Source organism: Ranitomeya imitator, chromosome 5 (genome assembly GCF_032444005.1).
Source record: "Ranitomeya imitator isolate aRanImi1 chromosome 5, aRanImi1.pri, whole genome shotgun sequence".
NCBI lineage: Eukaryota > Metazoa > Chordata > Amphibia > Anura > Dendrobatidae > Ranitomeya > Ranitomeya imitator.
Genome location: NC_091286.1, coordinates 403,970,159 through 403,992,185, shown reverse-complemented (window position 1 = coordinate 403,992,185; position 22,027 = coordinate 403,970,159). Strand labels below are relative to the sequence as shown.

Here is a 22,027-nt window from a genome sequence, read left to right as displayed (position 1 = left end):
TGCATGCCCATGGTTCCAAGGCCCGCAGTGGGATTACGTTAGATGAGACTGCGAGGTGGGATCTGGAGCAGCGTGGACGCACAGGCACTGACAGCCTGACACCAAATTATGTCAGAAGACAGGCAGCGCTAATTGGGCATGGCCAAGGGCTAACAGAACAGCGCAGGCTCCGTGGCAGCTTAAAACAACGCTGAGGAGGCAGCGCACGGCATCAAGGGGATAGGAATGACAGCTGTGCTGTGTCCCATTACGAAGGAAATTCGCACCTCCGGAACGGTTTAACGGTATAAAGGGACACATTTTTAGTGTTTACTTCGGTGTTTGCAAGGAGCATAATTAAAAGAGCAACCTTTTCCTTTTGCATCCTTAGTGCTGCACAACATGGCTCTTTCAGCTACAAACGTCTTGGGGGGGGGGGGGTTAAAGGTTTCCTTTCAACTTGCTCCAATCAGGCTTCGGCCTACACTCTGTTCCTCTGCTCCTCCTGCTGTCCCTGGGCTCTAACACCGCCAGTTGGTGCCTGGAAGTGCTGTGTGCACAGTCAACAGTCGCTCCTCTGTTATTGGGGTTCAGTAACGTCAGCTGATCCCCAGCTGTGTGTGCGGCAATACCTCCAATCTGCTCCTCCTGCTGTCCCTGGGCTCTAACACCGCCAGTTGGTGCCTGGAAGTGCTGTGTGCACAGTCAACAGTCGCTCCTCTGTTATTGGGGTTCAGTAACGTCAGCTGATCCCCAGCTGTGTATCCGGCAACGTGTCATGCGACCGCCACGCTGGCACAACTAAAATGTAAGGGGACCTGTCCCCCCCCCCCCCCCTAGGCGTTTGTTACTGAAAGAGCCACCATGTGCAGCACTAATACTGCACAAGGGAAAGGTCGCTCTTGAAATTATGCTCCTTGCAAACGCTGAACTACACACTCATGTAATGTGTCCCCTCACACCGTCCAACCGTCCCGGAGGTGGGACTTTCCTTTGTAATGTGACACAGCACAGCCGTCATTGCTACCCCCTTGGCACCGTGCGCTGCCTCCTTAGCGTTGTTTGATTCCGTCATGGACCCTGCGCTGTTATGTTATCCCTTGGCCATGCACAGTTTGCGCTGCCCGTCCTCTGACATCATTTGTTGTCGTCCTGGCTGCGCCTGTGCGTCCACGCTGCCCGAAATCACACCTCGCAGTGTCGTCTAATGTGATCCCACAGTGGGCCTGGTATCCATGGCCATGCGCAGTGCATATACTAGCCTCTCACTCCCCTTCTTCACGCTTCTTCAGACTAGGCGGCGTCAGCTGATCCCTAATAGCATGCCACGGCCGTGACGCCGCACAGTCTGAAGAAGCAGGAAGGAGGTGAGTGAGAGGCGATGATATGCACTGCGCATGCCCATGGATCCCTGGCCCGCAGTGGGACTACATTAGATGACACTGCAAGGTTGGATCTCGGGCAGCTTGGACGCACAGGCACTGCCAGCCTGACACCTACATGATGTCAGAAGACGGGCACCGCTAACTGTGCATGGCCAAGGGATAACATTACAGTGCGGGCTCCGTGACAGAACCAAACAACGTTGAGGAGGTGGTGCCCGGCACCAAGGGGGTTGGAATGACGGCTGTGCTGTGTCACATTACAAAGGAAAGTCCCACTTCCGGGATGGTTTGACGGTGTGAGGGGACACATTATATGAGTGTGTACTTCAGCGTTTGCAAGGAGCATAATTTTCGGAGCCACCATTTTCCATGTGCAGTATTACTGCTGTACAAGATGGCTCTTTCAGCAACAAATGCCTGGGGGGGGGGGTTAAAGGTTCCCTTTCAACTTGCTCCACTGCAGGCTTCGGCCTACACTCTGCTCCTCTTTGATTCCCTGGGTTTCAACACTGTCAGTTGCCACCTGGAAGTGTTGTCTACACAGAAAAAAACACTAGGTGATGTGTCAGTGGGGTTCAGCACCGCCAGCTGTTCCCCTGCTGTGTAGTCGGCAACGTGTCCAGCACAAGCCACGCTGGCACAACAGAACAAAAGCTGCCACCAGTGCAGGCTTCGGCCTACACTCTGCTCCTCTCCTCCTCCTGCTGACCCTGGGCTCAAACACCGCTAGTTTTTGCCCGGAAGTGCTAGCTGCACAGAGAAAAACACCAGCCAATGTGTTAGTGGGGTTCAGCAACGCCAGCTGTTCCCCTGCTGTGTAGCCGGCAACGTGACCTGCAAACGCCATGCAGGCACAGGAACTGAAATTAAAAGGGAACCTGGCCCCACCCCCCCAGGTGTTTCTATGTATAACAGCCACCTAGTACAGCAGTACTGCTGCATTTGTACAAGGTGGCTGACTTTTTCTCCTTGCCCACGTGGAACTCAACACGTACAAAATGTGTCTCATTGAGACCATTCCACTGTCCCTGAGGTGTGACTTTCCTTTGTAATGATACGCAGCACCCCCCTTGGTAGCGTTTCCCGTCTTTTGTCATCATGGTTAGCTGGCTGCGCCTGTGCATCCGCCCTGCTAGAAACAACGCCCCTCGTTGTCATATTTATTTTGTCAGCGAGGGTGTGGTTTATGGGCACGAGCAGTGCATATGTTCGCCTGTCTTAACTCATCTCCTTCCGCCTTCTTCAGACTGTGCGGCCTCCTGGCCGTGGTAGGCGATAAGGGATCAGCTGAGGCCGCCCAGTCTGGAGCCGGTGTAAGGACATGTGTAAGCGGCAAACCTATTTACTGCACAAGGCCACGAATCCCAGCCACGTAGTGTGATTGTTTGAAAACACACTGTGGGTCTGGGATTCATGTCCATCGCTAACCGCAACGGCCGACATGAAATGAGGTCAGAAGACAGGAAGCGCTCACAGCGCATGGCCAAGGGATCACAATAGCGCAGACTCCTGTACAGCAAATAACAACGCTCAGGAATCTGCGCCCAGTACCTAGGTGCAAATTTTGACACCTGTGCTGCGTCTCGTTAAAAAGACAAGTCACGCCTCCACAACTGTTTGACAGTATAATGGGCTAAATAGTGTACGTGTTTTAGTCAGCGTGTGCAAGGAGCAAAACAAATAGAGCAACCTTTTACTTGTGCAGCATTAATGCTGCACAAGGTGTGGCTCTTGTACCTTGCAACACCTGAGGGGGGGGTTAAAGGTAACCTTTGAAATTGGTTCAACTAGGCTTCGGCCTACACTCTGCTCCTCTACTCCTCCTGCTGACCCTGGGCTCAAACAACGCCAGTTTCTGCCCGGACATGCTAGCTGCACAGAGAAAAACACCAGCCAATGTGTTAGTGGGGTTCAGCACCGCCTGCTGTTCCCCCGCTGTGTAGCCGGCATCGTGTCCAGCACAAGCCACGCTGGCACAACCGACCAAAAGCTGCCACCAGTGCAGGCTTCGGCCTACACTTTGCTCCTCTCCTCCTCCTCCTGCTGACCCTGGGCTCTAACACCGCTAGTTTTTGCCCGGACATGCAATCTGCACAGAGAAAAACACCAGTCAATGTGTCAGTGGGGTTCAGCAACGCCAGCTGTTCCCCTGCTGTGTAGCTTGCAACGTGACCTGCAAACGCCACGCAGGCACATGAACTGAAATTGAAGGGAGCCTGCCCCCCACCCACAGGTGTTTCTATGTATATCAGCCACCTTGTACAGCAGTACTGCTGCATTTGTACGAGGTGGCTGACTTTTTCTCCTTGCCCACGTGGAACTCAACACGTACAAAATGTGTCTCATTAGAGACCATTACAATGTCCCTGAGGTGTGACTTTCCTTTGTAATGACACGCAGCACCACCCTTGTTAGCGCTGCCCGTCTTTTGACATCATTGGTTAGCTGGCTGCGCCTGTGCATCTCCCCTGCTCGAAACAACGGCCCTCGGTGTCTTATTTTTTTGGACAGCGAGGGTGTGATTGATGGGCATGTGCAGTGCATATGTTTGCCTGTGTTCACTCATCTCCTTCCGCCTTCTTCAGACTGGGTGTCCTCATGGCCGCGGCAGGCGATAAGGGATCAGATGAGGCCGCCCAGTCTGAAGCAGGTGTAAGGACATGTGTGAGCGGCAAACATATTTAGTGCACCAGGGCACGAATCCCAGCACCGCAGTGTGATTTTTTAAAAACACACTGTGGGTCTGGGATTCATGTCCATCGCTAACCGCAACGGCCGACATGAAATGAGGTCAGAAGACAGGAAGCGCTCACAGCGCATGGCCAAGGGATCACAATAGCGCAGACTCCTGTACAGCAAATAACAACGCTCAGGAATCTGCGCCCAGTACCTAGGTGCAAATTTTGACACCTGTGCTGCGTCTCGTTAAAAAGACAAGTCACGCCTCCACAACTGTTTGACAGTATAATGGGCTAAATAGTGTACGTGTTTTAGTCAGCGTGTGCAAGGAGCAAAACAAATAGAGCAACCTTTTACTTGTGCAGCATTAATGCTGCACAAGGTGTGGCTCTTGTACCTTGCAACACCTGAGGGGGGGGTTAAAGGTAACCTTTGAAATTGGTTCAACTAGGCTTCGGCCTACACTCTGCTCCTCTACTCCTCCTGCTGACCCTGGGCTCAAACACCGCTAGTTTTTGCCCGGAAATGCTAGCTGCACAGAGAAAAACACCAGCCAATGTGTTAGTGGGGTTCAGCACCGCCAGCTGTTCCCCTGCTGTGTAGTCGGCAACGTGTCCAGCACAAGCCACGCTGGCACAACCGACCAAAAGCTGCCACCAGTGCAGGCTTCGGCCTACACTTTGCTCCTCTCCTCCTCCTGCTGACCCTGGGCTCAAACAACGCCAGTTTCTGCCCGGACATGCTAGCTGCACAGAGAAAAACACCAGCCAATGTGTTAGTGGGGTTCAGCACCGCCTGCTGTTCCCCCGCTGTGTAGCCGGCATCGTGTCCAGCACAAGCCACGCTGGCACAACCGACCAAAAGCTGCCACCAGTGCAGGCTTCGGCCTACACTTTGCTCCTCTCCTCCTCCTGCTGACCCTGGGCTCAAACAACGCCAGTTTCTGCCCGGACATGCTAGCTGCACAGAGAAAAACACCAGCCAATGTGTTAGTGGGGTTCAGCAACGCCAGCTGTTCCCCTGCTGTGTAGCTTGCAACGTGACCTGCAAACGCCACGCAGGCACATGAACTGAAATTGAAGGGAGCCTGCCCCCCACCCACAGGTGTTTCTATGTATATCAGCCACCTTGTACAGCAGTACTGCTGCATTTGTACGAGGTGGCTGACTTTTTCTCCTTGCCCACGTGGAACTCAACACGTACAAAATGTGTCTCATTAGAGACCATTACAATGTCCCTGAGGTGTGACTTTCCTTTGTAATGACACGCAGCACCCCCATTGTTAGCGCTGCCCGTCTCCTGACATCATTGGTTGGCTGGCTGTGCCTGTGCGTCCCCCCTGCCCGACACAACGCCCCCCGTTGTCTCATATATTTTGACTGCGAGGGTGTGATTGATGGGCACGAGCAGTGCATATGTTCCCCTGTTTTCACTCCCCTCCTTCCGCCTTCTTCTGACTGTGCGGCCTCATGGCCGCGGCATGCGATAAGGGATCAGCTGAGGCCGCCCAGTCTGAAGCAGGTGTAAGGACATGTGTGAGCGGCGAACATATTTACTGCACAAGGCCACGAATCCCAGCACCGCAGTGTGACTTTAGGAAAAGCCACTGTGGGTCTGGGATTTATGGCCATCGTTAACCGCACCGGCCAACATGAAATGAGGTCATGAGACGGCCTGCACTAACAGGGTATTGCCAAGGGATAACACAAGAGCGCAGACTCCTGTACAGCAAATAACAACGCTCAGGAATCTGCGCCCAGTACCTAGGTGCAAATTTTGACACCTGTGCTGCGTCTCGTTAAAAAGACAAGTCACGCCTCCACAACTGTTTGACAGTATAATGGGCTAAATAGTGTACGTGTTTAATTCAGCGTGTGCAAGGAGCAAAATTAAATAGAGCAACCTTTGACTTGTGCATCATTAATGCTGTTCAAGGTGTGGCTCTTGTACCTTGCAACACCTGAGGGGGGGGTTTAAGGTAACCTTTGAAATTGGTTCAACTAGGCTTCGGCCTACACTCTGCTCCTCTACTCCTCCTGCTGACCCTGGGCTCAAACACCGCTAGTTTTTGCCCGGAAATGCTAGCTGCACAGAGAAAAACACCAGCCAATGTGTTAGTGGGGTTCAGCACCGCCAGCTGTTCCCCTGCTGTGTAGTCGGCAACGTGTCCAGCACAAGCCACGCTGGCACAACAGAACAAAAGCTGCCACCAGTGCAGGCTTCGGCCTACACTTTGCTCCTCTCCTCCTCCTCCTGCTGACCCTGGGCTCTAACACCGCTAGTTTTTGCCCGGACATGCAATCTGCACAGAGAAAAACACCAGTCAATGTGTCAGTGGGGTTCAGCAACGCCAGCTGTTCCCCTGCTGTGTAGCTTGCAACGTGACCTGCAAACGCCACGCAGGCACATGAACTGAAATTGAAGGGAGCCTGCCCCCCACCCCCCCAGGTGTTTCTATGTATAACAGCCACCTTGTACAGCAGTACTGCTGCATTTGTACAAGGTGGCTGACTTTTTCTCCTTGCACACGTGGAACTCAACAAGTACAAAATGTGTCTCATTACAGACCATTACAATGTCCCTGAGGTGTGACTTTCCTTTTTAATGACACGCAGCACCCCCATTGTTAGCGCTGCCCGTCTCCTGACATCATTGGTTGGCTGGCTGTGCCTGTGCGTCCCCCCTGCCCGACACAACGCCCCCCGTTGTCTCATATATTTTGACTGCGAGGGTGTGATTGATGGGCACGAGCAGTGCATATGTTCCCCTGTTTTCACTCCCCTCCTTCCGCCTTCTTCTGACTGTGCGGCCTCATGGCCGCGGCATGCGATAAGGGATCAGCTGAGGCCGCCCAGTCTGAAGCAGGTGTAAGGACATGTGTGAGCGGCGAACATATTTACTGCACAAGGCCACGAATCCCAGCACCGCAGTGTGACTTTAGGAAAAGCCACTGTGGGTCTGGGATTTATGGCCATCGTTAACCGCACCGGCCAACATGAAATGAGGTCATGAGACGGCCTGCACTAACAGGGTATTGCCAAGGGATAACACAAGAGCGCAGACTCCTGTACAGCAAATAACAACGCTCAGGAATCTGCGCCCAGTACCTAGGTGCAAATTTTGACACCTGTGCTGCGTCTCGTTAAAAAGACAAGTCACGCCTCCACAACTGTTTGACAGTATAATGGGCTAAATAGTGTACGTGTTTAATTCAGCGTGTGCAAGGAGCAAAATTAAATAGAGCAACCTTTGACTTGTGCATCATTAATGCTGTTCAAGGTGTGGCTCTTGTACCTTGCAACACCTGAGGGGGGGGTTAAAGGTAACCTTTGAAATTGGTTCAACTAGGCTTCGGCCTACACTCTGCTCCTCTACTCCTCCTGCTGACCCTGGGCTCAAACACCGCTAGTTTTTGCCCGGAAATGCTAGCTGCACAGAGAAAAACACCAGCCAATGTGTTAGTGGGGTTCAGCACCGCCAGCTGTTCCCCTGCTGTGTAGTCGGCAACGTGTCCAGCACAAGCCACGCTGGCACAACAGAACAAAAGCTGCCACCAGTGCAGGCTTCGGCCTACACTTTGCTCCTCTCCTCCTCCTCCTGCTGACCCTGGGCTCTAACACCGCTAGTTTTTGCCCGGACATGCAATCTGCACAGAGAAAAACACCAGTCAATGTGTCAGTGGGGTTCAGCAACGCCAGCTGTTCCCCTGCTGTGTAGCTTGCAACGTGACCTGCAAACGCCACGCAGGCACATGAACTGAAATTGAAGGGAGCCTGCCCCCCACCCCCCCAGGTGTTTCTATGTATAACAGCCACCTTGTACAGCAGTACTGCTGCATTTGTACAAGGTGGCTGACTTTTTCTCCTTGCACACGTGGAACTCAACAAGTACAAAATGTGTCTCATTACAGACCATTACAATGTCCCTGAGGTGTGACTTTCCTTTTTAATGACACGCAGCACCCCCATTGTTAGCGCTGCCCGTCTCCTGACATCATTGGTTGGCTGGCTGTGCCTGTGCGTCCCCCCTGCCCGACACAACGCCCCCCGTTGTCTCATATATTTTGACTGCGAGGGTGTGATTGATGGGCACGAGCAGTGCATATGTTCCCCTGTTTTCACTCCCCTCCTTCCGCCTTCTTCTGACTGTGCGGCCTCATGGCCGCGGCATGCGATAAGGGATCAGCTGAGGCCGCCCAGTCTGAAGCAGGTGTAAGGACATGTGTGAGCGGCAAACATATTTACTGCACCAGGGCACGAATCCCAGCACCGCAGTGTGATTTTTTAAAAACACACTGTGGGTCTGGGATTCATGTCCATCGCTAACCGCAACGGCCAACATGAAATGAGGTCATAAGACAGGAAGCGCTCACAGCGCATGGCCAAAGGATCACAAGAGCGCAGACTCCTGTACAGCAACTAACAACGCTCAGGAAGCTGCGCCCATGCAAAAAGGTGTTTTCGACACCTGTGCTGCTTTTCTTTAAAAAGACAAGTCACGCCTCCACTACTGTTAAACAGTATAATGGGCTAAATAGTCTACGTGTTGCATTCAGCTTGTGCAAGTAGACAAATTAATAGAGCAACCTTTTACTTGTGCAGCATTAATGCTGCAGAAGGAGTGGCTCTTGTTCTTTGTAACACCTGAGGGGGGGTTAAAGGTAACCTTTGAAATTGGTGCAACTAGGCTTCGGCCTACACTCTGCTCCTCTCCTCCTCCTGCTGACCCTGGGCTGTAACAACGCTAGTTTTTGCCCGGAAATGCTAGCTGCACAGAGAAAAACACCAGCCAATGTGTTAGTGGGGTTCAGCAACGCCAGCTGTTCCCCCGCTGTGTAGCCGGCATCGTGTCCAGCACAAGCCACGCTGGCACAACCGACCAAAAGCTGCCACCAGTGCAGGCTTCGGCCTACACTTTGCTCCTCTCCTCCTCCTCCTGCTGACCCTGGGCTCAAACACCGCTAGTTTTTGCCCGGAAATGCTAGCTGCACAGAGAAAAACACCAGCCAATGTGTTAGTGGGGTTCAGCAACGCCAGCTGTTCCCCCGCTGTGTAGCCGGCATCGTGTCCAGCACAAGCCACGCTGGCACAACCGACCAAAAGCTGCCACCAGTGCAGGCTTCGGCCTACACTTTGCTCCTCTCCTCCTCCTCCTGCTGACCCTGGGCTCAAACACCGCTAGTTTTTGCCCGGAAATGCTAGCTGCACAGAGAAAAACACCAGCCAATGTGTTAGTGGGGTTCAGCACCGCCAGCTGTTCCCCTGCTGTGCAGCTTGCAACGTGACCTGCAAACGCCACGCAGGCACATGAACTGAAATTGAAGGGAGCCTGGCCCCCACCCCCAGGTGTTTCTATGTATAACAGCCACCTTGTACAGCAGTACTGCTGCATTTGTACAAGGTGGCTGATGTTTTCTCCTTGCCCACGTGGAACTCAACACGTACAAAATGTGTCTCTTTGAGACCATTCCACTGTCCCTGAGGTGTGACTTTCCTTTCTAATGATACGCAGCACCCCCCTTGGTAGCGCTTCCCGTCTTCTGACATCATTGGTTGGCTACTTGCGCCTGTTCGTCCGCCCTGCCTGAATAAAATGCTCCTCGTTGTCTTAATTATTTTGACTGCGAGGGTGTGATTGATGGGCACGAGCAGTGCATATCTTCGCCTGTCTTAACTCATCTCCTTCAGCCTTCTTCAGACTGTGCAGCCTCATGGCCGCGGCATGCAAGAAGGGATCAGCAGAGGCCGCCCAGTCTGAAGCAGGTGTAAGGACGTGTGTGAGCGGCCAAAATATTTACTGCTCAAGGCCACGAATCCCAGCACCGCAGTGTGGCTTTATGAAAAGACACTGTGGGTCTGGGATTTATGGCCATCGTTAACCGCACCGGCCAACATGAAATGATGTCATAAGATGGGCAGCGCTAACAGGGCATTGCCAAGGGATAACACAAGAGCGCAGACTCCTGTACAGCAAATAACAACGCTCAGGAAGCTGCTCCAAGCACCAAGGCGTTATTTTGGACACCTGTGCTGCGTCTCATCAAAAAACCAAGTCACGCATCCACTACAGTTTGACTGTAGAATGGGGTAAATTGTGTATGTCTTTCATTCAGCGTGTGCAAGTAGACAAATTAATAGAGCAACCTTTCACTTGTGCAGCATTAATACTGCACAAGGTGTGTCTCTTGTACTTTGTAACACCTGAGGGGGGGGTTAAAGGTTTCCTTTGAAATTGGTTCAACTAAGCTTCGGCCTACACTCTGCTCCTCTCCTCCTCCTCCTGCTTCAACACGGGCTCTAACATCGCTAGTTTTTGCCCGCAAGTGCTAGCTGCACAAAGAAAAACACACGCCATTGTGTTAGTGGGGTTCAGCAACGCCAGCTGTTCCCCCAGTGTGTAGCCGGCAAAGTGTCCTGCAAACGCAACGCAGACACAAAGCTGCCTCCAGTGCAGGCTTCGGCCTACACTCATCTCCCCCTGCTTACCCTTTGCTCCAACACCGCTAGTTGGGGCTCTAGGAAGACAATCTTTAATAGGCAAGGCAACGCATCCGGGTTCCAGCACCGCCAGCTGGTTCTCGGCAGTGTTCTTGTCACAGGTACTCCCTCGTGCCAAGCCTGGTTTCAGCACCGTCAGCTGTTTCCGGGTTGTGTCAACTTCACTGAGACGCCTATGCTTGCCCCGTCGTGGTGCGGTCGAGTTAGCCAACTCCAGGGTGCCTCCAGTTTAGGAGCTTCCTATGTGGGCTGCGTGAACTGGTAGTCAAGGCTGGTTCTGTAGTGCCAGTAGGCCCAGCTCCCCCTGTAGGACTGTTGGGGTTCGGTAACTGCGGCTGCCTCGCGGCCTAGCTGTTCTCTCCTCTCCTGTGGACCTTCGGGTCCACCACCTGGTTCCAGCACCGTCAGCTGGTTCCGGGCCGAGCCTTTGGCTTAGGTGCCTCCTCCTGGGTATCCGAGTTCCGCCAACGCCAGGCGGTCCTTGGTAGTGCTTTTAAGCGCGGGCACCTACAGCTTAGTAACCGGGTTCCAGCACCGTCAGCTGGTCCTCGGTCGTGCCATTGGCTCTTGCACACTGGGGCAACGCATCCGGGTTCCAGCACCGCCAGCTGGTTCTCGGCAGTGTTTTTGTCACAGGTACTCCCTCGTGCCAAGCCTGGTTTCAGCACCGTCAGCTGTTTCCGGGTTGTGTCAAGCTCACTGAGACACCTATGCTTGCCTCGTCGTGGTGCGGTCGGGTTAGCCAACTCCAGGGTGCCTCCAGTTTAGGAGCTTCCTATGTGGGCTGCGTGAACTGGTAGTCAAGGCTGGTTCTGTAGTGCCAGTAGGCCCAGCTCCCCCTGTAGGACTGTTGGGGTTCGGTAACTGCGGCTGCCTCGCGGCCTAGCTGTTCTCTCCTCTCCTGTGGGCCTTGGGGTCCACCACCTGGTTCCAGCACCGTCAGCTGGTTCCGGGCCGAGCCTTTGGCTTAGGTGCCTCCTCCTGGGTATCCGAGTTCCGCCAACGCCAGGCGGTCCTTGGTAGTGCTTTTAAGCGCGGGCACCTACAGCTTAGTAACCGGGTTCCAGCACCGTCAGCTGGTCCTCGGTCGTGCCATTGGCTCTTGCACACTGGGGCAACGCATCCGGGTTCCAGCACCGCCAGCTGGTTCTCGGCAGTGTTTTTGTCACAGGTACTCCCTCGTGCCAAGCCTGGTTTCAGCACCGTCAGCTGTTTCCGGGTTGTGTCAAGCTCACTGAGACACCTATGCTTGCCTCGTCGTGGTGCGGTCGGGTTAGCCAACTCCAGGGTGCCTCCAGTTTAGGAGCTTCCTATGTGGGCTGCGTGAACTGGTAGTCAAGGCTGGTTCTGTAGTGCCAGTAGGCCCAGCTCCCCCTGTAGGACTGTTGGGGTTCGGTAACTGCGGCTGCCTCGCGGCCTAGCTGTTCTCTCCTCTCCTGTGGGCCTTGGGGTCCACCACCTGGTTCCAGCACCGTCAGCTGGTTCCGGGCCGAGCCTTTGGCTTAGGTGCCTCCTCCTGGGTATCCGAGTTCCGCCAACGCCAGGCGGTCCTTGGTAGTGCTTTTAAGCGCGGGCACCTACAGCTTAGTAACCGGGTTCCAGCACCGTCAGCTGGTCCTCGGTCGTGCCATTGGCTCTTGCACACTGGGGCAACGCATCCGGGTTCCAGCACCGCCAGCTGGTTCTCGGCAGTGTTTTTGTCACAGGTACTCCCTCGTGCCAAGCCTGGTTTCAGCACCGTCAGCTGTTTCCGGGTTGTGTCAAGCTCACTGAGACACCTATGCTTGCCTCGTCGTGGTGCGGTCGAGTTAGCCAACTCCAGGGTGCCTCCAGTTTAGGAGCTTCCTATGTGGGCTGCGTGAACTGGTAGTCAAGGCTGGTTCTGTAGTGCCAGTAGGCCCAGCTCCCCCTGTAGGACTGTTGGGGTTCGGTAACTGCGGCTGCCTCGCGGCCTAGCTGTTCTCTCCTCTCCTGTGGGCCTTGGGGTCCACCACCTGGTTCCAGCACCGTCAGCTGGTTCCGGGCCGAGCCTTTGGCTTAGGTGCCTCCTCCTGGGTATCCGAGTTCCGCCAACGCCAGGCGGTCCTTGGTAGTGCTTTTAAGCGCGGGCACCTACAGCTTAGTAACCGGGTTCCAGCACCGTCAGCTGGTCCTCGGTCGTGCCATTGGCTCTTGCACACTGGGGCAACGCATCCGGGTTCCAGCACCGCCAGCTGGTTCTCGGCAGTGTTTTTGTCACAGGTACTCCCTCGTGCCAAGCCTGGTTTCAGCACCGTCAGCTGTTTCCGGGTTGTGTCAAGCTCACTGAGACACCTATGCTTGCCTCGTCGTGGTGCGGTCGGGTTAGCCAACTCCAGGGTGCCTCCAGTTTAGGAGCTTCCTATGTGGGCTGCGTGAACTGGTAGTCAAGGCTGGTTCTGTAGTGCCAGTAGGCCCAGCTCCCCCTGTAGGACTGTTGGGGTTCGGTAACTGCGGCTGCCTCGCGGCCTAGCTGTTCTCTCCTCTCCTGTGGGCCTTGGGGTCCACCACCTGGTTCCAGCACCGTCAGCTGGTTCCGGGCCGAGCCTTTGGCTTAGGTGCCTCCTCCTGGGTATCCGAGTTCCGCCAACGCCAGGCGGTCCTTGGTAGTGCTTTTAAGCGCGGGCACCTACAGCTTAGTAACCGGGTTCCAGCACCGTCAGCTGGTCCTCGGTCGTGCCATTGGCTCTTGCACACTGGGGCAACGCATCCGGGTTCCAGCACCGCCAGCTGGTTCTCGGCAGTGTTTTTGTCACAGGTACTCCCTCGTGCCAAGCCTGGTTTCAGCACCGTCAGCTGTTTCCGGGTTGTGTCAAGCTCACTGAGACACCTATGCTTGCCTCGTCGTGGTGCGGTCGGGTTAGCCAACTCCAGGGTGCCTCCAGTTTAGGAGCTTCCTATGTGGGCTGCGTGAACTGGTAGTCAAGGCTGGTTCTGTAGTGCCAGTAGGCCCAGCTCCCCCTGTAGGACTGTTGGGGTTCGGTAACTGCGGCTGCCTCGCGGCCTAGCTGTTCTCTCCTCTCCTGTGGGCCTTGGGGTCCACCACCTGGTTCCAGCACCGTCAGCTGGTTCCGGGCCGAGCCTTTGGCTTAGGTGCCTCCTCCTGGGTATCCGAGTTCCGCCAACGCCAGGCGGTCCTTGGTAGTGCTTTTAAGCGCGGGCACCTACAGCTTAGTAACCGGGTTCCAGCACCGTCAGCTGGTCCTCGGTCGTGCCATTGGCTCTTGCACACTGGGGCAACGCATCCGGGTTCCAGCACCGCCAGCTGGTTCTCGGCAGTGTTTTTGTCACAGGTACTCCCTCGTGCCAAGCCTGGTTTCAGCACCGTCAGCTGTTTCCGGGTTGTGTCAAGCTCACTGAGACACCTATGCTTGCCTCGTCGTGGTGCGGTCGAGTTAGCCAACTCCAGGGTGCCTCCAGTTTAGGAGCTTCCTATGTGGGCTGCGTGAACTGGTAGTCAAGGCTGGTTCTGTAGTGCCAGTAGGCCCAGCTCCCCCTGTAGGACTGTTGGGGTTCGGTAACTGCGGCTGCCTCGCGGCCTAGCTGTTCTCTCCTCTCCTGTGGGCCTTGGGGTCCACCACCTGGTTCCAGCACCGTCAGCTGGTTCCGGGCCGAGCCTTTGGCTTAGGTGCCTCCTCCTGGGTATCCGAGTTCCGCCAACGCCAGGCGGTCCTTGGTAGTGCTTTTAAGCGCGGGCACCTACAGCTTAGTAACCGGGTTCCAGCACCGTCAGCTGGTCCTCGGTCGTGCCATTGGCTCTTGCACACTGGGGCAACGCATCCGGGTTCCAGCACCGCCAGCTGGTTCTCGGCAGTGTTTTTGTCACAGGTACTCCCTCGTGCCAAGCCTGGTTTCAGCACCGTCAGCTGTTTCCGGGTTGTGTCAAGCTCACTGAGACACCTATGCTTGCCTCGTCGTGGTGCGGTCGGGTTAGCCAACTCCAGGGTGCCTCCAGTTTAGGAGCTTCCTATGTGGGCTGCGTGAACTGGTAGTCAAGGCTGGTTCTGTAGTGCCAGTAGGCCCAGCTCCCCCTGTAGGACTGTTGGGGTTCGGTAACTGCGGCTGCCTCGCGGCCTAGCTGTTCTCTCCTCTCCTGTGGGCCTTGGGGTCCACCACCTGGTTCCAGCACCGTCAGCTGGTTCCGGGCCGAGCCTTTGGCTTAGGTGCCTCCTCCTGGGTATCCGAGTTCCGCCAACGCCAGGCGGTCCTTGGTAGTGCTTTTAAGCGCGGGCACCTACAGCTTAGTAACCGGGTTCCAGCACCGTCAGCTGGTCCTCGGTCGTGCCATTGGCTCTTGCACACTGGGGCAACGCATCCGGGTTCCAGCACCGCCAGCTGGTTCTCGGCAGTGTTTTTGTCACAGGTACTCCCTCGTGCCAAGCCTGGTTTCAGCACCGTCAGCTGTTTCCGGGTTGTGTCAAGCTCACTGAGACACCTATGCTTGCCTCGTCGTGGTGCGGTCGGGTTAGCCAACTCCAGGGTGCCTCCAGTTTAGGAGCTTCCTATGTGGGCTGCGTGAACTGGTAGTCAAGGCTGGTTCTGTAGTGCCAGTAGGCCCAGCTCCCCCTGTAGGACTGTTGGGGTTCGGTAACTGCGGCTGCCTCGCGGCCTAGCTGTTCTCTCCTCTCCTGTGGGCCTTGGGGTCCACCACCTGGTTCCAGCACCGTCAGCTGGTTCCGGGCCGAGCCTTTGGCTTAGGTGCCTCCTCCTGGGTATCCGAGTTCCGCCAACGCCAGGCGGTCCTTGGTAGTGCTTTTAAGCGCGGGCACCTACAGCTTAGTAACCGGGTTCCAGCACCGTCAGCTGGTCCTCGGTCGTGCCATTGGCTCTTGCACACTGGGGCAACGCATCCGGGTTCCAGCACCGCCAGCTGGTTCTCGGCAGTGTTTTTGTCACAGGTACTCCCTCGTGCCAAGCCTGGTTTCAGCACCGTCAGCTGTTTCCGGGTTGTGTCAAGCTCACTGAGACACCTATGCTTGCCTCGTCGTGGTGCGGTCGGGTTAGCCAACTCCAGGGTGCCTCCAGTTTAGGAGCTTCCTATGTGGGCTGCGTGAACTGGTAGTCAAGGCTGGTTCTGTAGTGCCAGTAGGCCCAGCTCCCCCTGTAGGACTGTTGGGGTTCGGTAACTGCGGCTGCCTCGCGGCCTAGCTGTTCTCTCCTCTCCTGTGGACCTTCGGGTCCACCACCTGGTTCCAGCACCGTCAGCTGGTTCCGGGCCGAGCCTTTGGCTTAGGTGCCTCCTCCTGGGTATCCGAGTTCCGCCAACGCCAGGCGGTCCTTGGTAGTGCTTTTAAGCGCGGGCACCTACAGCTTAGTAACCGGGTTCCAGCACCGTCAGCTGGTCCTCGGTCGTGCCATTGGCTCTTGCACACTGGGGCAACGCATCCGGGTTCCAGCACCGCCAGCTGGTTCTCGGCAGTGTTTTTGTCACAGGTACTCCCTCGTGCCAAGCCTGGTTTCAGCACCGTCAGCTGTTTCCGGGTTGTGTCAAGCTCACTGAGACACCTATGCTTGCCTCGTCGTGGTGCGGTCGGGTTAGCCAACTCCAGGGTGCCTCCAGTTTAGGAGCTTCCTATGTGGGCTGCGTGAACTGGTAGTCAAGGCTGGTTCTGTAGTGCCAGTAGGCCCAGCTCCCCCTGTAGGACTGTTGGGGTTCGGTAACTGCGGCTGCCTCGCGGCCTAGCTGTTCTCTCCTCTCCTGTGGGCCTTGGGGTCCACCACCTGGTTCCAGCACCGTCAGCTGGTTCCGGGCCGAGCCTTTGGCTTAGGTGCCTCCTCCTGGGTATCCGAGTTCCGCCAACGCCAGGCGGTCCTTGGTAGTGCTTTTAAGCGCGGGCACCTACAGCTTAGTAACCGGGTTCCAGCACCGTCAGCTGGTCCTCGGTCGTGCCATTGGCTCTTGCACACTGGGGCAACGCATCCGGGTTCCAGCACCGCCAGCTGGTTCTCAGCAGTGTTCTTGTCACAGGTACTCCCTCGTGCCAAGCCTGGTTTCAGCACCGTCAGCTGTTTCCGGGTTGTGTCAACTTCACTGAGACGCCTATGCTTGCCCCGTCGTGGTGCGGTCGAGTTAGCCAACTCCAGGGTGCCTCCAGTTTAGGAGCTTCCTATGTGGGCTGCGTGAACTGGTAGTCAAGGCTGGTTATGTAGTGCCAGTAGGCCCAGCTCCCCCTGTAGGACTGTTGGGGTTCGGTAACTGCGGCTGCCTCGCGGCCTAGCTGTTCTCTCCTCTCCTGTGGGCCTTGGGGTCCACCACCTGGTTCCAGCACCGTCAGCTGGTTCCGGGCCGAGCCTTTGGCTTAGGTGCCTCCTCCTGGGTATCCGAGTTCCGCCAACGCCAGGCGGTCCTTGGTAGTGCTTTTAAGCGCGGGCACCTACAGCTTAGTAACCGGGTTCCAGCACCGTCAGCTGGTCCTCGGTCGTGCCATTGGCTCTTGCACACTGGGGCAACGCATCCGGGTTCCAGCACCGCCAGCTGGTTCTCGGCAGTGTTTTTGTCACAGGTACTCCCTCGTGCCAAGCCTGGTTTCAGCACCGTCAGCTGTTTCCGGGTTGTGTCAAGCTCACTGAGACACCTATGCTTGCCTCGTCGTGGTGCGGTCGGGTTAGCCAACTCCAGGGTGCCTCCAGTTTAGGAGCTTCCTATGTGGGCTGCGTGAACTGGTAGTCAAGGCTGGTTCTGTAGTGCCAGTAGGCCCAGCTCCCCCTGTAGGACTGTTGGGGTTCGGTAACTGCGGCTGCCTCGCGGCCTAGCTGTTCTCTCCTCTCCTGTGGACCTTCGGGTCCACCACCTGGTTCCAGCACCGTCAGCTGGTTCCGGGCCGAGCCTTTGGCTTAGGTGCCTCCTCCTGGGTATCCGAGTTCCGCCAACGCCAGGCGGTCCTTGGTAGTGCTTTTAAGCGCGGGCACCTACAGCTTAGTAACCGGGTTCCAGCACCGTCAGCTGGTCCTCGGTCGTGCCATTGGCTCTTGCACACTGGGGCAACGCATCCGGGTTCCAGCACCGCCAGCTGGTTCTCGGCAGTGTTTTTGTCACAGGTACTCCCTCGTGCCAAGCCTGGTTTCAGCACCGTCAGCTGTTTCCGGGTTGTGTCAAGCTCACTGAGACACCTATGCTTGCCTCGTCGTGGTGCGGTCGGGTTAGCCAACTCCAGGGTGCCTCCAGTTTAGGAGCTTCCTATGTGGGCTGCGTGAACTGGTAGTCAAGGCTGGTTCTGTAGTGCCAGTAGGCCCAGCTCCCCCTGTAGGACTGTTGGGGTTCGGTAACTGCGGCTGCCTCGCGGCCTAGCTGTTCTCTCCTCTCCTGTGGGCCTTGGGGTCCACCACCTGGTTCCAGCACCGTCAGCTGGTTCCGGGCCGAGCCTTTGGCTTAGGTGCCTCCTCCTGGGTATCCGAGTTCCGCCAACGCCAGGCGGTCCTTGGTAGTGCTTTTAAGCGCGGGCACCTACAGCTTAGTAACCGGGTTCCAGCACCGTCAGCTGGTCCTCGGTCGTGCCATTGGCTCTTGCACACTGGGGCAACGCATCCGGGTTCCAGCACCGCCAGCTGGTTCTCAGCAGTGTTCTTGTCACAGGTACTCCCTCGTGCCAAGCCTGGTTTCAGCACCGTCAGCTGTTTCCGGGTTGTGTCAACTTCACTGAGACGCCTATGCTTGCCCCGTCGTGGTGCGGTCGAGTTAGCCAACTCCAGGGTGCCTCCAGTTTAGGAGCTTCCTATGTGGGCTGCGTGAACTGGTAGTCAAGGCTGGTTATGTAGTGCCAGTAGGCCCAGCTCCCCCTGTAGGACTGTTGGGGTTCGGTAACTGCGGCTGCCTCGCGGCCTAGCTGTTCTCTCCTCTCCTGTGGGCCTTCGGGTCCACCACCTGGTTCCAGCACCGTCAGCTGGTTCTCGGCAGTGTCTTTTGCTCTTGTACCTTCTGCTCCCCATCCTGGTTCCAGTACCGTCAGCTGGTTCCGGGCAGAGCCTTTGGCTTAGGTGCCTCCTTCTGGGTATCCAAGTTCCACCAACGTCAGGTGGTCCTTGGTAGTGCTTTCAGGCACGGGTACCTCCTGCTTAGTAACCGGGTTCCAGTAACGTCAGCTGGTCCTCGGTAGTTCCATTGGCTCTTGGACCTTCGGCTACCCATCCGGGTTCCAGTACCGTCAGCTGGTTCTCGGCAGTGTCTTTTGCTCTTGTACCTTCTGCTCCCCATCCTGGTTCCAGTAACGTCAGCTGGTTCCGGGCAGAGCCTTTGGCTTAGGTGCCTCCTTCTGGGTATCCGAGTTCCGTCAACGTCAGGCGGTCCTTGGTAGTGCTTTTTAGCACGGGTACCTCCTGCTTAGTAACCGGGTTCCAGTAACGTCAGCTGGTCCTCGGTAGTTCCATAGGCTCTTGAACCTTCGGGTAGCCATCCGAGTTCCAGTTCCATCAGCTGGTTCTTGGCATTTTCTCAGCCTTCTTGTACCTTCTGCTACATTTCCAAGTTGAAGACCCTAACGTCGACGACCCGGAAGACCACCACGATGACGACGACACGGAAGACCACCCCGATGACGACGACGGCGGAGATGACGACACTGGAGACGACGACCCTGGAGACGACAACATGGAAGACCGAGAAGCAGAAGAACAAGAGGCTGCAGAACAAAGAGCAGAAGAACATTAAGCATAAGACTTAATATCAGAGCAAAAGATATTATCTAAATTATATGCAGAAGAAGACTAAGCAGTGTATGGGGGTGAGTCCGTTCCTCCTCGTGGTGCCCCTGGATAAAGCCTGATGCTGCAGGCCAAACTGAACGCGGACAAATGTAACTTTTGTGACTGGCAGAACGGAAGGTGTAATCTTCAAACTTTTATAGATAACAACTACGGGAATGCCTGTCACAAATGAGAATATGATGAAGAAGTAGAATAGGAAGAATAATAACAGTGGAATAAAAAGAATATGTAGAATAAGAAGAATAATAATAGTTGAATAAAATGAATATGAAGAATGTAATAAAAAAAAAAAAATAGGTAGAAGATGAAGAAGAAGATGAATAAGGTGAAGAAGTTGATGTCAAAGATGCTGATGATGATGAAGATGAAAGTGTGGGAAAAGAAAAAAAAAAAGAAAAAAAAGAAGGGGAAGGGCGTGGAATAGTGAAACATCAATATCTGACAAAATAAAAAAAAAATTTACATAGTCAATATCTTTGTCACTCCGAACGTCTTAAAAAAAAACAAAAAACATGCTATTCTATTTGATTGGGATAAACCTCTATGACTTTAATGTCTCCGCCACCTCCCCAAATACATCCGGCATTATTCTTAGTTGTTTTCCTTCATGTAGAATGAACCTACAAGGAAAGAAAGGGTTTATTTTAATTCCGATATTTTGGTCCCATTGACTTGCATTGGGATCGGGTATCGGTATCGGCGATATCCGATATTTTTTGAATATCGGCCGATCCAAACCGATACCGATACTTTCCGATATCGGAAGGTATCGCTCAACACTAGTCAGAATACAATTTAATTTAGTGCTAATTTCTGTGACTGAAAAATTAATCCAACAGTAGCTTTGCCAAGAGACCAGTGGTTGAAATCTGAGGTTAACACTTGGATTTCTGCTGTGGATGTGCAGATTGATTGGTAGAACGTTTGCAAGAGGACTACCTTTGTTAAAACAGAGCTATTATCATTCATAGAAGGTGGATTGCAGTCCGTTTTTGACAGATTTCTGTGTAATATCTCACCATAATCTATGCCAAGTACTCGATGTGTAAACATATTATAACCTCTTCCTTTCTATTTTGATTTCTTTTAAACATTCTGCTTTTTGGCTGGAACAACTGAACATATTAATTAGGCAGGGCTTGGGTACAGTTGTTCAGTACAGGATGTGCTGTAAATGTTTTCATAGGAATTTGGGAATGTTATGAAATGTCCTATAAATGTCTGTTCCTGGTCAAGGATCTCTGCTTCTAGTTGAGATGAATCTGTGCTGTACTTTATGTACATGCTCAGTAGTGAGGCAGTGCTGTGGAGTTGTAGCTGAGATGAATCTGTGCTGTACTTTATGTGCATGCTCAGTAGTGAGGTAGTGCTGGGGAGATGTAGTTGAGATGAGTCTGTGCTGCACTTTATGTACATGCTCAGTAGTGAGGCAGTGCTTTGGAGTTGTAGCTGAGATGAGTCTGTGCTGTACTTTATGTGCATGCTCAGTAGTGAGGTAGTGCTGGGGAGATGTAGTTGAGATGAGTCTGTGCTGCACTTTATGCAAAGCAAAAAAAAAAGGGAAGAAGCCAGCACTGCTTATGGTCAGAACGCAATAACTGAAGTGCAATTGCACATAAATTCTAACTGTATTTCAAATATGAGACATTTAGCAAACAATTGATCAATTCTTTGAGCTACCCCGCCACTTCACGGCAATCTCATAATGGGGCAGTCCTAATCTTCGTATTTTATTTACGTTGTGCCATTATGGCTTCCTGAATGTATAAAAAAAAAGTTATATGCACTTTATGTACATGCTCCGTAGTGAGGCAGTGCTGTGGAGTTGTAGCTGAGATGAATCTGTGCTGTATGTTATATACATGCTCAGTAGTGAGGCAGGGCTAGGGAGTTGGAGTAATGGTGTTGGAAGTCAGGGAGAGTGAGGGTCGGAAGTTTGGCTTACCGACTCCACAGCCCTGGAATTTGGTCTTTAGGTCAATTTAAACCATACATATACAAAAGCAGATAAACTGTTACCAGGTCAGAGGGCACTCACCTGAAGCATGGCACAGATACAGAGTTTTGGTATAGTGCGCAGTAGTCCAAACTGGCACAAAAGGAGATACAGAAGTCCAGGAGCTAGTAGCAGAATGTTCATTTTGACAGATACAGCCAAGCTGCAGGAAAATTGATCAAATATTATAATACAGCAACATATCTAATTATATATACACTAGTATTTATGCTGTATGCTGGTTAAGAGGTTGGACGTGCTTGTTCATCCAATGGTTTTTCCTTGTTCTTTTAATGTGCACACTATAAATTTGAGCTTAAGGCAGCAAAACCACAAGTTAACCACATATGTGTTTAAATATGGAAACAAAGATTAAAGAAACACACAAGTGCTTCTCACTAACTAAATTAGAATATCATCAAAAAGTTAAATTTTAAAATTACTAGGACACTGAACATGCGATTATGCTGCAGCGCAGGTGCTAAGGCGGTCATCTGCGTTTTTTTTCTTCAGTATGTTAGGTATTCATTATACAAACTAGGGGGCAGGTCAGTGAGAGATCGAGGGATCAGTGACCTGTCAGCAGTCTTCATTATAAATACCTAATCAGAGCACCACATGCAGACCCCCTACAGGCCGCCCCAAAGCACGGGCATATCATTAGCACAAAACTGAAAATAAAGATTAAAAAAAAACCACAAGACTTATTTCAACCAAGGTAATTTAATCAGTATAACGGCGCCAACCTGACACTGTCTGTAGGTTACTGTGCA

The 22,027-nt window shown here is 53.8% G+C and overlaps 1 protein-coding gene across 2 annotated transcripts in view; it reads right to left on the bottom strand.

Annotated features, from left to right (window-relative positions):
• Positions 1 to 22,027, bottom strand: part of ALG3 (ALG3 alpha-1,3- mannosyltransferase) — a 96,123-nt gene that overhangs the window by 26,332 nt on the left and 47,764 nt on the right. For both annotated transcript variants that reach the window (XM_069726961.1, XM_069726960.1), the window contains exon 5: positions 21,297 to 21,417. In XM_069726961.1, coding sequence (XP_069583062.1) covers positions 21,297 to 21,417 — 121 coding nt within the window. The remainder of the gene's footprint in view (positions 1 to 21,296; positions 21,418 to 22,027) is intronic.